General features: G+C 41.6%; 1 protein-coding gene across 1 annotated transcript; it reads right to left on the reverse strand.

The window, feature by feature from the left end:
* Positions 1-828: 828 nt before the first annotated feature.
* LOC127768874 (GRF-interacting factor 1) lies at positions 829-4,564 on the reverse strand. The gene is made up of 4 exons (XM_052294539.1): positions 4,227-4,564; positions 2,634-2,710; positions 1,806-1,890; positions 829-1,704 (listed from the first exon to the last, which is right to left on the reverse strand). Exons 1-4 carry the CDS (start codon positions 4,314-4,316, stop codon positions 1,267-1,269), a joined length of 690 nt encoding a protein of 229 aa, XP_052150499.1. The 5' UTR covers positions 4,317-4,564; the 3' UTR covers positions 829-1,266.
* Positions 4,565-12,998: the final 8,434 nt, after the last annotated feature.

Consider the following 12,998-nt stretch of genomic DNA (forward strand, 5'->3'; position numbering starts at 1 on the left):
CGGGCCCACATATCCATCACACATGCAATGCCCTACTACATATTAGAATTTTTCATTCGGCCGAAATCGATTTTTGCATGCAGAAGGATGACCCGCATGCATCCAAAGGTCAGTAAAAATAGGATTTTTTTTTCATGCGGCCACCGCATATGAAAATCCGGGCGCTTAAGCCGACCACATGCGAAAAAGAAAAAAATCACGCAAAAAAATAAAATTTCAGAAAATTGAAAACTACACTGAAACCCTGACCCTAATTAAAATCCTCTCGTCGCTGTCGCCGTCGTTGTCCTCGACCTCCCGTCGCCACCACCATCGTCCTCATCCTCCAGCCATCGCCGCCGTCGTTGGCGTCATCCTCCCGTCGCCGCCGCCGTTGACGTCGTTCTCCTCCCGTCGTCACCGCCAGTGATCCATGCAGCAGAGGCTATTGTCGAGAGTAGAGAGCACCGTAGTGGGGCTCTGGAAGTATTGGGCACGGGCAGGTGGTCATGCATGTTCTTGCTTCGCTTGAACCCAACCCGACCCACGCGGCACCACTATCTCTGTTTCAACCCCTCTCCTCTTCCTCCACTCCGACGAGTCCTCCGCCCAGCCATCTTAACCTGTGTCCTGTCGCCAGATGGCCCAGATGAACCACTCCCCTCGTCTAGTCTTCTTTTGCCCTTGCCATCAAACACTACACGTACGTCGTTCTCTCTTGACTCACTCACTTCGGAGCCATTGCCTCGCTCGCTCCATCTCGCTCACGGCACACAGCTAAATGTTGCAACTCACCTAGTACCGAGTACTAATGTGTATAGATCAGTTAATGCAATGCAAGAGCTCAGTTGATGCAAGGCAACGCAGCAAAAGCACTGCTGTATAGATCAGTTGATTCAGCACAACATCGGATGTCCCCAAAGAGATCGCATTCAGCAGCACGGGGAGATTTCGCAAACCAACCAACCCATCCATTGCAGTGCAGCAACACACACATATATTCCCTTACTAATAACACATCTTAATTAGACGAACCTGCCAATCCGTTTTCCAAAACAAGTGAGACTTCTGCATGATACCAAATGCAACATGCATCAGGCCACCACCACCACACAGGTTCCATGGATCGACCTACCAAACCTAAACCTTAGCCACCACCGCCACCGACATCGCCGTCACCGTCACCGCCATTGCCGCCGTCTCCTAGCTACTACTGCTACTACCACGGTGCTACCCTCCTCATGGGCTACCTAGCTGCCTAGCTTAGCTATAGCTAAGTTAAACCACCTAGCTGCCTTCCTCCTCGGTGCCCTTGAGGTACTCCCCGTCGCCGCTCTGGGCGCCGGAGTTGGCGCCCCGGACGTCGACGGACAGCGAGGTGGACCCCTCCTTGCCGCCGCTACTGCCACCGCCGCCGCCGCGTCCGAAGTCGGAGAACACGCCGGCGTTCATCATGCTGTTACCGGCGCCACCGCCGCCGCCGCCGCCGCCCATGCTGGCCTCGCCGTGGAGGATGCTGAACCCGCTGGTGGTGCCCCCCGAGCCCATGCCCAGCTGCCCGTGCGCCGCCGCCGCCTGCTGCTGCTGCTGCTGAAGCGGCGACAGCGCCGGCTGCGCGTACATCATCGACGACCTCGCCGCCATCAGCGACTGCGGCGCCATCATCTGCGCCGACTGCTGCGGCATGTACCTCGCCCCGGACTGCATCATCAGGTTCGACGGATACTGCATCCATGCACAATGCAGCCGCCATTGATGACTTCACTCATCCTCAAATCAAACATCAACAAACGCGACTCACTGATCATCGTCAGCAGCACAATTACCTGGGACATGGCGGCCGTCTGCGGCGGCTGGCTGTCGGCGATGGCGGCGAGGTACATGAGATTGTGCTGGAGCTTAGCTTGGTTCCTGCAGCGACAGACACGCGAGGATGGTCAGCTTGTGAGCTGCCTGTAGGGCAAATGAAAAACGCCGCGCCGCAAGCGAAAACGTGGGTGGATTGCTCAGTCGATGCAAAGCTCCAAACTGATGTGTTCCCTTCCCGGCACAATCCAAGAAAGATAGCAGCAGCAGTGAACAACAGGAGAGCGTATGCACATGAACATGCATGCTACTCGTATTACTACTACTACGTGACATGATGATGATTGAAAAATGAGGAGGCTTTGGATCGAGTTTGCTTCTGTGCGGTGGCTGGAAAAGATACTGTGGAGGATGGCAGCAAACTGTTCTGTGACATTGACAATACACACAACAGAAATAGTGCACTGAACAAGGAACAGTACTTTTCTAGTACAAGCCACTCACTAATAATTTATTTAACATGAGGGTGCTAGGTATAGTATTAACCTGCCCATGAGTTAACACTAATTCAACCATCATTGTGGAATCACCTGTAACACCTAATGGAATATTTCACCAAAGAACATTGTACTACTTGATTAGTTGATTTATCCAGAATACTCCTAGTAGATTCTAGTTTCTTGAACCCTGACTGAACAAAAGCTAGACATTCCTTTTGCAGTTAACAAAGCCTAAAGACTATATTACCAAACAAGACATCTCTGATAGAGCAAAAGCTACAGAAAGAACAGCAACTTCAGAGTTTTCACAGCACTCCATGATCACAGGGAGATCAAGATCAAACTCACCGAGCGCACTCTTCCACCTTCCCATTGTTCTGGTTGTCAAGGATGGCCAGGATCAGCTGCTTGTTCTCATCCAGATACTGCACAGTTTCAAGGTTGAATCTTTGCATGTTAATACGTCATTACATTTCAAAGTCTTTATCATCAATACTAACAAAAGATAGTACTGCATGCATGCCTTGAATATATTGCAGTTCATTGCACAAGATTTGGTTGGTACTATCAGTTTATCACCAATGACATATGCATGAATATACTCCTAGCACCAATGAAGTACTAGACTGGAGATTGGCGTCCTGATTCTAGAGCAGAACCACACAAGATCTGATTGCCAGCCTATCATCTCAAACTGAGGACCAATCATGAACTGGCACGATAGCATGCAAGCAGGTTATCAAAGAATAGGCCAAGCAGACCGGGCCCCTGGTTGTTATATCGGCCTTTAGCCATAAAGCTCACATCTTTTAGGGGTCTAACAGTCAAAACTGCAACCTGTGGCATTCTAGTACAGCACAAGCCAACCTACATTCCCAGTTTCTCACCAACATGAACAAGGACCAGATCTTGTATAGTATGTCCTTCTGAAGAAAAAAGAAATATTTTTTGAATCAAAGATTGCACATTGGATTTCGGATATGGAAAGGAGATATTTATGTAAATCTCACAGCATTTCTTGCTCCCTTTTGTTGGACGATTGCACATGATACATTTACATGGAAAGGGGGCCAAGATTTATTGGTGGTCTGCAATGGCAGATGCAGGGAACAGGTCTGGCATGTTTACTAGTTGCCAAATACGAGTGGTGGGGGAGACACGACCATTGGCACAAGTCACCAACCAAAACAAGCTAAAAATAGGATTTAGATGGAGAGGGGGATAAAGGATATGTAAAAAATCACCGCATCATGTGACTATGTGAGCAGCAAGAGCAAAAGAAAAGAAAAAAAAGGGACCAAATGGACAGCAACAGTTTGAACTGCAGAGGAAATCAGATGTGAGGGACCATGTTTGAAGACATGAGAATACAGGGAGAAGACTAGAGGACGAGAAGATAAATCAACATCATGAATATAAGAGGATCATGCCCTTTCTATTTGACCAAACAAAATAAAGAAAAAAAAGGCTGCCCTAGAACTATTTTTTAAATATGATGGAAAAAACGTGTTGTTCGACAAATCATGTTGGGAATGAACGGAGAAAGCGAAATAGATCAGATGAACAAGATGTAAGAACAGAGAAAAAAAAAGAAGGGAAACTTTAGTTCATTTCAGATTTTTTTTTTGCCAGATGTTTCAATGGATACAAAAGAGGATCAACAACCACGAGCAAACAAGAAAGATAGCATGAGCATAAACGCATAATGAAATAGAAAAGGGGAACACAAGAAAAGATAAAACTTCTTTTTCAGATACTCACAGACCAACCAACGAATCAAGAACGAAAAAAAAAAGAGTTTGATACAAATTATTCAAGAGAAAAAAAAGAAAGGAAAGAAGAGAGATCACGGAACCAAAAACAAAAAGCAAGAAATGAAAAACAAGAGAGAGACAAACAGATGATAAAAAGGGAGAGATTTTGGGGAGAGGGTATCATGACCTGCTGAATGAGATCAGTGGTGACAGTGGTAGGGGAAGCATATCCCCCCATCATGCCCTGGTTCATCTGCATCAGGTGTTGCTGCTGCATTCCAATCAAAAACCTTTATACCCTTCCCCCCTCCTCTACTCCTCACAGCTGCAGCAAACTCCTTCCTTTTCTTTTCTTCCCTCTGCTTCTTCCTCTCTGTCTCTCCACTTCCTCTCCCTCTGCCGGTGAAAAGAGAGAGAGGAGCAGGAGAGGTTTCTTTCTGGTTTCTTGGGGGGTTTTGGGCGATGATGAGAGGAGGAGGGTTTTGGTTGGCCGTCTCCTCCTTTCGCTTTGCTCGTTGGTTTTGGAGTGGAGTTCTTTAAAAAGAGGGTGAACCAGTTGCAGAGATTTTCTCTTCAGTTTTTTTTTTCTTCAGTTTTGGTGACAAAGTTTAATTTAGTGGATCGTTTTTACCATGCAACTTTTTACCACACCTACCATAAAAGCTCAGTAACTTTCTACACTTGGACACCTGCACATTAAAGAATTGGGACCACCACCACACATAGGGGAAAAAAGATAAAATTAATAAAGCCTGATTCGTATAGGCAGGTTGTCAAAAAAAAAAAAAAACAAAATTATGGCTGCACGCTCGAAGAGTATTTATGTCTGGGTTGATATGTCATGTTCAGGGTTTAACAATGGTTGTCAACACGGCAATTTTCAAGTCCAGGGACTGCATGCTCTGATGAGCTTGTGGGCAGGATAGATTTTTGGAGTACTAAAACAACAGCAGATTCTGTGTCGAAGAACTCGTCGGTCACGAGTACAGAGAAGAATTCCAACAGGAGACGGCGTGGCTTGTTTGTACAGATGTGCTATATATGTAGCCTCCATACGACACATGGAAATACAAAATACAACTGGGAAAAAGAAAAGAAGAACGTTAATTCCATTCTAATCAGAGTTGTTGATGGTGGTAAACACCCAAAGTTATGGCGAAATGGATCCTCCTTATAGAGTCTTGCCTGCAATTCATCAATTTTTTTCCTCGCTGGCTCTCTCCAGAGATAAACTTTTTTTTTGAGAGAAAATCTCCAGAGATAAACTGGAATTACATTCTTTAAGATCGTATAAATTGGGCCACATCGATTTCATTTTTATCTTGTTGCAGTTACTTGACCAGGATAAGGATTAACAATTACTTTAACTTTACATTAATAAGCTAATCATGGTCAATATAACTTATACCCTACCGCAAAAGTAGTAGGGCCAAAATTGGCTAATATTTTGGCACTGAAAAAAAAAAGGTAAGGTGCAGAAGCAAAACACCCCTAAAAGTTATATTTAACCATTAGACTTAATTTCATAGATACAACTGCATTTTCAAACGGAGCAAAACTGTTAAAGCATTCACATTACTTTGAAGTGATGAGTAGCTTAGCTCGGACTCGCCATGTCGAAGCTTTGCCTGTAGCTCGGCTACATCCATGTCCCCGTGAGACTTTTTCATTGCTTTGAAGAGAGCATGGTTGCCTTTCAAGTTTCAACAGGGCTGAGGCAACTCTTGCTCAGTAGCCAGGACATGGATGGCAAGCTGTGTTAGGCTGTGTTCGGAAGTACGTGATACCAACCAACACAGTACACACGGAAAACGGAGTGGTCCATTAGTGCGTGAATTATTAAATATTTGCTTTTTTTCAAAAATAGATCAATAATATGATTTTTTTAAGTAACTTTCGTATAGAAACTTTTTTAAAAAAAAAATACACCGTTTAGCAATTTGAAAAACGTGCACGCGGAATAAGAGGGAGAGGGTAGTACCAATGAAGGCTCGATATTTGTTGGGCCTCACTTGTCAGTTAGACCCAAGGCCATAGAAGGACACAAGTCTTATTGTGCGATCTAACCATAAGTAGAGTCCACAAAATAAGTTGGCATGAATGGAAGGCAACTAATGTCGAGGATAGGACCTTCACATTGAGGTCGGACTCCTCTCTCCCATGCTGCACAACCTCGTTTCGCCCAAGAATGGGTGTCCCTTATTTTCTCTACGTTCCTTGCTAGGCTAAGGCTCACACGTACGTGACGTGAAATCTGTGCTCGACCGAATGACACATACACACATTGTTAAAATTGCGTCCCCAAAACATATTTAATTCCTTGTCCTCCTCCTACCCCATCCCATGAGTCTAAGTGGCATCAACCAAATTGAAAAGAAAGCGGCAACGTGACCAACACGATTGGGAAAGTGATAATGATCACATTAGAGGGGAGAAGAAGGGCATGTTATCATAGACGTTGTTGTGGGGTCCACCATCGTCGGCTACATATTCCCCATGCCGCCATGGAGCTCATTCCTGATCCATATACTACAGACCTTGTCGTGCAGAGTCGATGCCACATAGAAAGGGAAAGGCCTACACAACTGGGGATCTTTGTACCATAGAAGGGAGAAGGGGGGAATTTTATATATATTTCTGAATTTTTTGGGCATTTAGTAAAAAATGTCTACTTTTTTATACAAACTTAGAAAAAAAAACATGAGGACTAGAGTAGAAAATGCTACCCCATCCGTTAAAAAAAATAACCTGTGATAAAATGTGACATATCTTAGAACAATAAATATATAAAGTCCAATGAATCTTATGTTGTTTTTTTTTTGGTTTTTTTGAACGGTGAGTGTATGTCCTAGCGGTCTAATTCAATGTATAAAATTCCACAACACGTGGAGGGTAAACTAGTTTCCAAATGGGAGAAACCATATTACACCGGTAATTGGGTTTGCACCGTGAATTTGGCAGGGTCCGGGGCTAATCACAAGGCCTGTCAAGAGGGACGGCACGGCATAACGCATACTACGGCATACCCGTCCCGCGCCGCAAAACCAACCCAACACGGCCCAACCCCAACCCCCAAACCAACCGCCAACTCCAACTCAGCGCCAACACGCTTGGGGAGAGAGAGATTTTCACCTCTTTTTGTCGTACGCGCTCGGTTTTTTCACCGCTAGCCACACCGCCGCTCCGCTACACACCAAAACAACAACTTTTTTTTTTTATTTTTACAGCCAGGCTACATACAGCCTGTGCCCCCGCACGCTGCACGCAGTCACTGCAGACACATGCTGTTGCTGTTGCCATCTCACACGCCCTCTCATGCAATGCAATGCATAGCCAGTGTAGCTGACTGACGACCTGCACGCAGAGCCCAATGGCTGGTGTTGCGTCATCTGACTCAGCGACCTCACCCCAGAGGTTAAAAAGAAAAAAGAAAAATCGCCCTGTCTGACCTGACCTTCTCCTCCCCCAGGCGGTAGTTACCCGCACTTTACTGCGTGCTCTGGGTGTTACGTTTGGTAAAAAAAGTTTTAAGATTCTTCTTGTATTTGGATGGGATAGAGGGAGGCAGCCTCTCTAGATTCGCTGTACGTAGTAGATTATGTCCTAGTATACAAGTATTAGGTTGAGTTTTTTTTAAGAATAAAGTATACGGGAAATACGTAGTAATCAGTTAAAACAATTTATTAGAAAATAAAATTTAGTTTTTAGGTAAGACTTTTATATGTTTGTTCGTAGTAATTTAAAAGTTAACATAAAAAATTACATTGAAAATAGCTTAAAATTAACTTTAAAATTAAACTTAAAATTTAAATTTTAGCTTATGTATAATTCAAAGAGTACCATACTACGCCAGCAGGTGGAAAGAAAGGAAGTCAAGGAGAACCCTACAACATGTCACACTCATCTCACTTTTGGCTCCCCGTGAAACACCTGATTTTGCTATCACGACATGATATCACAATGGTACCAGTGTTTGTGAAATTAATTAAGGAGCAGTTTAAAACCAAATGACATTTATCAAATAGTAAGTCATAGTGACAAAATATTCCACGAAGAAATGATGAGTGCGCGTTCAACTGTTCATCTTGTGGGCAAATAAACCAATAAACACTACTCCCTCTATCTTAAAATACAAGCATTTTTAGCATAGTGTTAAGTCAAATATTTTTACCTTTAACTATCACTAGTAAAAAAAATAAAAAAGTTAATTACGTAAAATTAATATTACTAGATTTATCATTAAACAAACTATCATAATATGCAACTCTTTTAATTTAAAATATTTTACATTATAGATATCGTTGATTAAGTAGCATCTTAAAAACTGCGTCGAAGTTTAAAAATATTTATATTTTGGAACTGAGAGAGTATATAAAAAGAGTGCCATTTACTGTGAGTTCCTCCACATGTTACTCCTCAAACTGAACAGGAAAGCACGATCAGTTGGGTGATAAGGCGGGCAACTCCAAAAGGGACGGCACGAGTCCCACTCCAGCAGTAAGCACTGCCCTGCGTTTCACTCACGAGGTGAACATTTCGGACAATATTAGCAGCAGCCTTCCCCTGTCTCTCTCTCTCTACTCATACTAATACCACACTTTTAGTATGAAGTATCAAAGGGCCCGTTCGGATTTGAGAAAAATGAAGGATTCAACGACGGTAGAACCATTTGTTTCACGGGATTTGATCCCATGAAGAACTAAAAGAAAAAAAAGTTCCTTTCATGTGGTTTCTACAGATAAACAAAGGAAAGTTGACATCCACTCCAATCTCTTTATTCATTTCCTATGTTCTTATTTTATTCTGTCTGAACACGTGTTTTTACAACTCTACCTTAAGAGTCCCTGTGTTTCTTTAATCGTTTGTTTTACACATACGTTTTTATCCTATTTTATGACTTTCCTATTGTTTTTATAATCTATACTAATTCCTACGTTAAAAAAAAACTCAATCTAGCTAAGACGGATGTAATCTCCTTCTAGTATAATAAATTTAAAATCTAGACAAAATTTGCTGTATAAGGATAAGTTATTTTTTTTTAGCATAGAGGAAATGCTAGTGCATACTACTATGGTCCTGTTTGGATCCGGAGGGCTATTTAATAGCCCTCCGAAATCTTGCTATTTAGGAGTACTAAACGTAGATTTATGACAAAACCCATTTCATAACCCCTAGACTATTTTGCGAGACGAATCTAACGAGATATATTAATCCATGATTTGCTACAGTGATGCTACAGTAAGCAGCTACTAATCATGGATTAATATACATCGTTAGATTCGTCTCGCAAAATAGCCTAGGGGTTATGAAATCAGTTTTATCGATAATCTACGTTTAATACTCCTAAATAGCAAGATTCTAGAGAACTATTTAATAGCTCGAAAGATACAAACAAGTCCTATGTTCCGAATAAACCCTCGAATTGCATTGATCATATCAGCACATAAACAACTGGTGTCAAGGACTAGGAGTACATATGCATCAACCCCACATGAACCTTGGATGGAGCTAGATGATCGATAAGCATGGTACTCCAGTACGACGTGTGGTGTCAGATGAGGTGATGATCATCAAGGGCTGAAGGCCAAGCCATAGCCAGCTAGTAGGGTTTGAAAGCTGACATGGATTTGAAGCTCAGATGGACCCCCTGCCGGACCGAGGGGCACCGTGGTCCGTTTGACCGTCCCATCCGCACCAGGATTCAGTTGTTAGCTGCTTCAATCGCTTTATAAAAATAAGCCAAACGATATACTTGTAAATAAAAAATAATTTATAAATAAAACTTTTATATACGTATTCTTAACGATCTAGAATTACCAGACTTGGAAAGTAAAGAGTAAAATTATGTAAATTATTTTAGCTTTGTCCTAAGCTTAAGAAGATTCCGGTTCCGCCAATGAGGCCACCGACTCATTTCACAAACCTTAGGTTGTGTTTAATTCTACGTCAAAATTAGAAGTTTGACTAAAATTGAAAGTTTGAAGAAAAAAGTTAAAAGTTTATGTGTGTAGAAAAGTTTTAATGTGATGGAGAAGTTAAAAGTTTAAAGAAAAAGTTGTAAACTAAACAAGCACTTAGTTTCCAGAGCGGTTTCGTTGATCACTGTTCGGTTGTCAATATGTATAACAACATCCTTATATTTATGGATGATGCGAGTACTCTCTCTATCGTAAAATATAAAAGAAGTGTCTCATCCTTCTAAAATCTCTTATATTTTAAGACGAATATAGTATATTTATAAAACTTCAGCGGTTATTAAAGCTTGGATTTGTAGAGGCAGTTTGAGCATGTGTTTACAACATATTACTCTCTGCATCCTAAAATATAAGAAACTAAGATTAGATGGGATATTTTTAGTACTACAAATCTGGACATGCTGCCTACGTCTAGATACTACGAATATGGACATGTTGCCTACGTCCAGATTCGTAGTACTAGAAAATGTCCGATCCGGTTCTAAGGCCATGTTTAGATTCCAACTTTTTTTTTCAAACTTTTAACTTTTCCGTCACATCGAACTTTCCTACACACACCAACTTCCAACTTTTCCGTTACATCGTTTCAATTTCTTCAAACTACTAATTTTAGTGTGGAACTAAAAACAGTCTACTACATCCGTCCCAAAATGTAAGCATTTTTATCTATGAATCTGGATATTTTGGGACGGAGGTAGTAAGTTTTTATATTTTGGGACGGAGGGAGTAGTATGGACGAATTTCGCATGCTGCATCTGATAGTCTAGGGTGTTAATTACTCCTAGGTAGGAGTAGTATAGGTCATAGGCAAGTCAAACACAAGGAACACGGAGCATTTAAGTTGGGGGTGTGGCAGGGGCACAACACAACTGCTGCTGCACAAGTCGAGGATGGAGCCAAAGGGGGCATCATAGAGGAGGGAGGTGAGAAGAAAGTTGCATTTGCACGAGAGGCGATTGACAGAGATGAGATGAGATGATAGGAGAGGAGGAGGACATGAGCTGATGGGGCCATGCAGATGCAGATGCAGCAGCTGCAGCTGCAGCCTCTGCAGGGGTTGCAGCGGCAGCGCAGGTGCGAATGGGCCCTGGCCTGGCGCCGCGCCGGCCCATCGCCCCCCCTCCTCCACCGGAGCCCGATAAGAAAAACGAGACCGAATCTTTGACCGCGTCCACGTCGTGAGTGACAGCCTCCATCACCCTAGCGAAATGAAATGAGGATGTAGCACTAGTAGAGGTATGTGCCGGCCTGCTCTGTCATCTGGTTATTTTTGTTTGTGTACTTGATTTATTTTTAAACGTTTATCTAGTAGTATAAATTATTTTTTCATAACTTGATTATCAGTCTTACACTGTCCCAAAATAAATTAACTTTGAATAGAATGTGACCTATCTTAAAATAACAAGTTCACATTCTATTTTAGATTAAGTTATTTTTAGAATAAAGAAAATAAAAATAAATTAACCTAGAATTATAGGATCAATAAATTTGGACATAGATATTTATTTTAGGCCTTGTTAGATCTAAAAAAATTTAGCCAAAAATATCACATTAAATGTTTAGACACATACATAGAGCACTAAATGTGAAAAAAAACCAATTACACAGTTTTCGTGTAAATTACGAGACAAATCTTTTGAGACTAATTACGTCATGATTTAACAATGTGGTACTACAATAAACATTTTCTAATGACAGATTAATTAGTTTTAATAAATTTGTCTCGCAGTTTACATGCAGAATCTATAATTTATTTTGATATTAGTCTATATTTAATACTTAAAATGTGTGTCCGTATAATTTAAAAATTTCACAACCAAATAACTAAATACTGGCCTTAGAACGAAAAGAGTAGGGCTAGCGGTAGGGTAGACCTGCAGGCATAACGGAAATGGGCGTGGTGTGCGTAACGGCTGCTGGGCGACGCCTGTCAGGCCTGTCTCGCTCATGTGTCAAATCAGATCCCCCTGTCTCCTCTTGCAACGCAGTTGCTGCTGCTGGACCCTGGTCCGGCGACTAGCACAGTATAGGGTTGTTCTCTGTTCCTAGTAGTAGTAGTAGTGGCGATTAATAAAGGCAAGTGCTCTGCCTGCCACGATTTCAAGATTGGATGATAGAGTAAAACCCAACCCGATAGCCATTGGAGGGCTTTTTCTTTGGTTGCCTACTGCTCATGGTCACCCCCATGCAGCCCAGTGGGCACTATTACTGCCCTGTCAATTGTCAAGTGTGTAACCCCACTAGCTTCTCGCACATGAACAATAATAAGCTGCTGGGTCGTCCGGGATTAGGCCATTTATTTAGGTGTAGTACTTCCTCGTTCTTAAATATAATAAACTATAGGTGAATATAACAAGTTCATGTCCAGATTTATAATCTCATATACATCCAAAATCTCTTATATTTTTAGAGACAGAAGGAGTATTACGTAGTTGTAGCCCATATCACGACTTAAAATGCTACTAATATTGTAGTAGTAGTACTCTCTTCGTTCTATTCCCTTCGTCTCTTAATATAAGGGATTTTAGTGTTTTTCTTGTACTGTTTGATAATTTGTCTTATTTAAAAATTTTTAGAATTATTATTTTATTTTTATGACTTAGGCTGTGTTTAGTTCCTTTCAAACTTCCAACTTTTACGTCACATCAAATGTTTGGATACATGCATTGAGCATTAAATGTGGACGAAAAGAAACCAATTGCACAGTTTGCATGTAAATTGCGAGACGAATCTTTTGAGCCTAATTACGCCATGATTTGATAATGTGGTGCTACAGTAAACATTTGCTAATGATGGATTAATTAGGCTTAATAATTTCGTCTCGCAGTTTATAGCCGGAATATGTGTTTTGTTATTAGTTTACGTTTAATACTTCAAATGTGTGTTCATATACATTAATTTTTTTTTTGCCAAAACAACTATACACGGCCTTACTTTATTATCCAAAGTATTTTAAGCACAACTTTTCATATTTTATATTTGCA

Source organism: Oryza glaberrima, chromosome 3 (genome assembly GCF_000147395.1).
Source record: "Oryza glaberrima chromosome 3, OglaRS2, whole genome shotgun sequence".
NCBI classification, from domain to species: domain Eukaryota; kingdom Viridiplantae; phylum Streptophyta; class Magnoliopsida; order Poales; family Poaceae; genus Oryza; species Oryza glaberrima.

What these genes read in the sequence shown, in the direction of transcription:
- LOC127768874 (XM_052294539.1), bottom strand. Translation starts at nt 4,316, where the DNA reads ATGCAGCAGCAACACCTGATGCAGATGAACCAGGGCATGATGGGGGGA. An exon ending in CCACTGATCTCATTCAGCAG is followed by an intron (nt 2,711 to 4,226) that starts GTCATGATACCC and finishes GAAACTGTGCAG; the next exon opens with TATCTGGATGAGAACAAGCA. An exon ending in AGACGGCCGCCATGTCCCAG is followed by an intron (nt 1,705 to 1,805) that starts GTAATTGTGCTG and finishes GCATGGATGCAG; the next exon opens with TATCCGTCGAACCTGATGAT.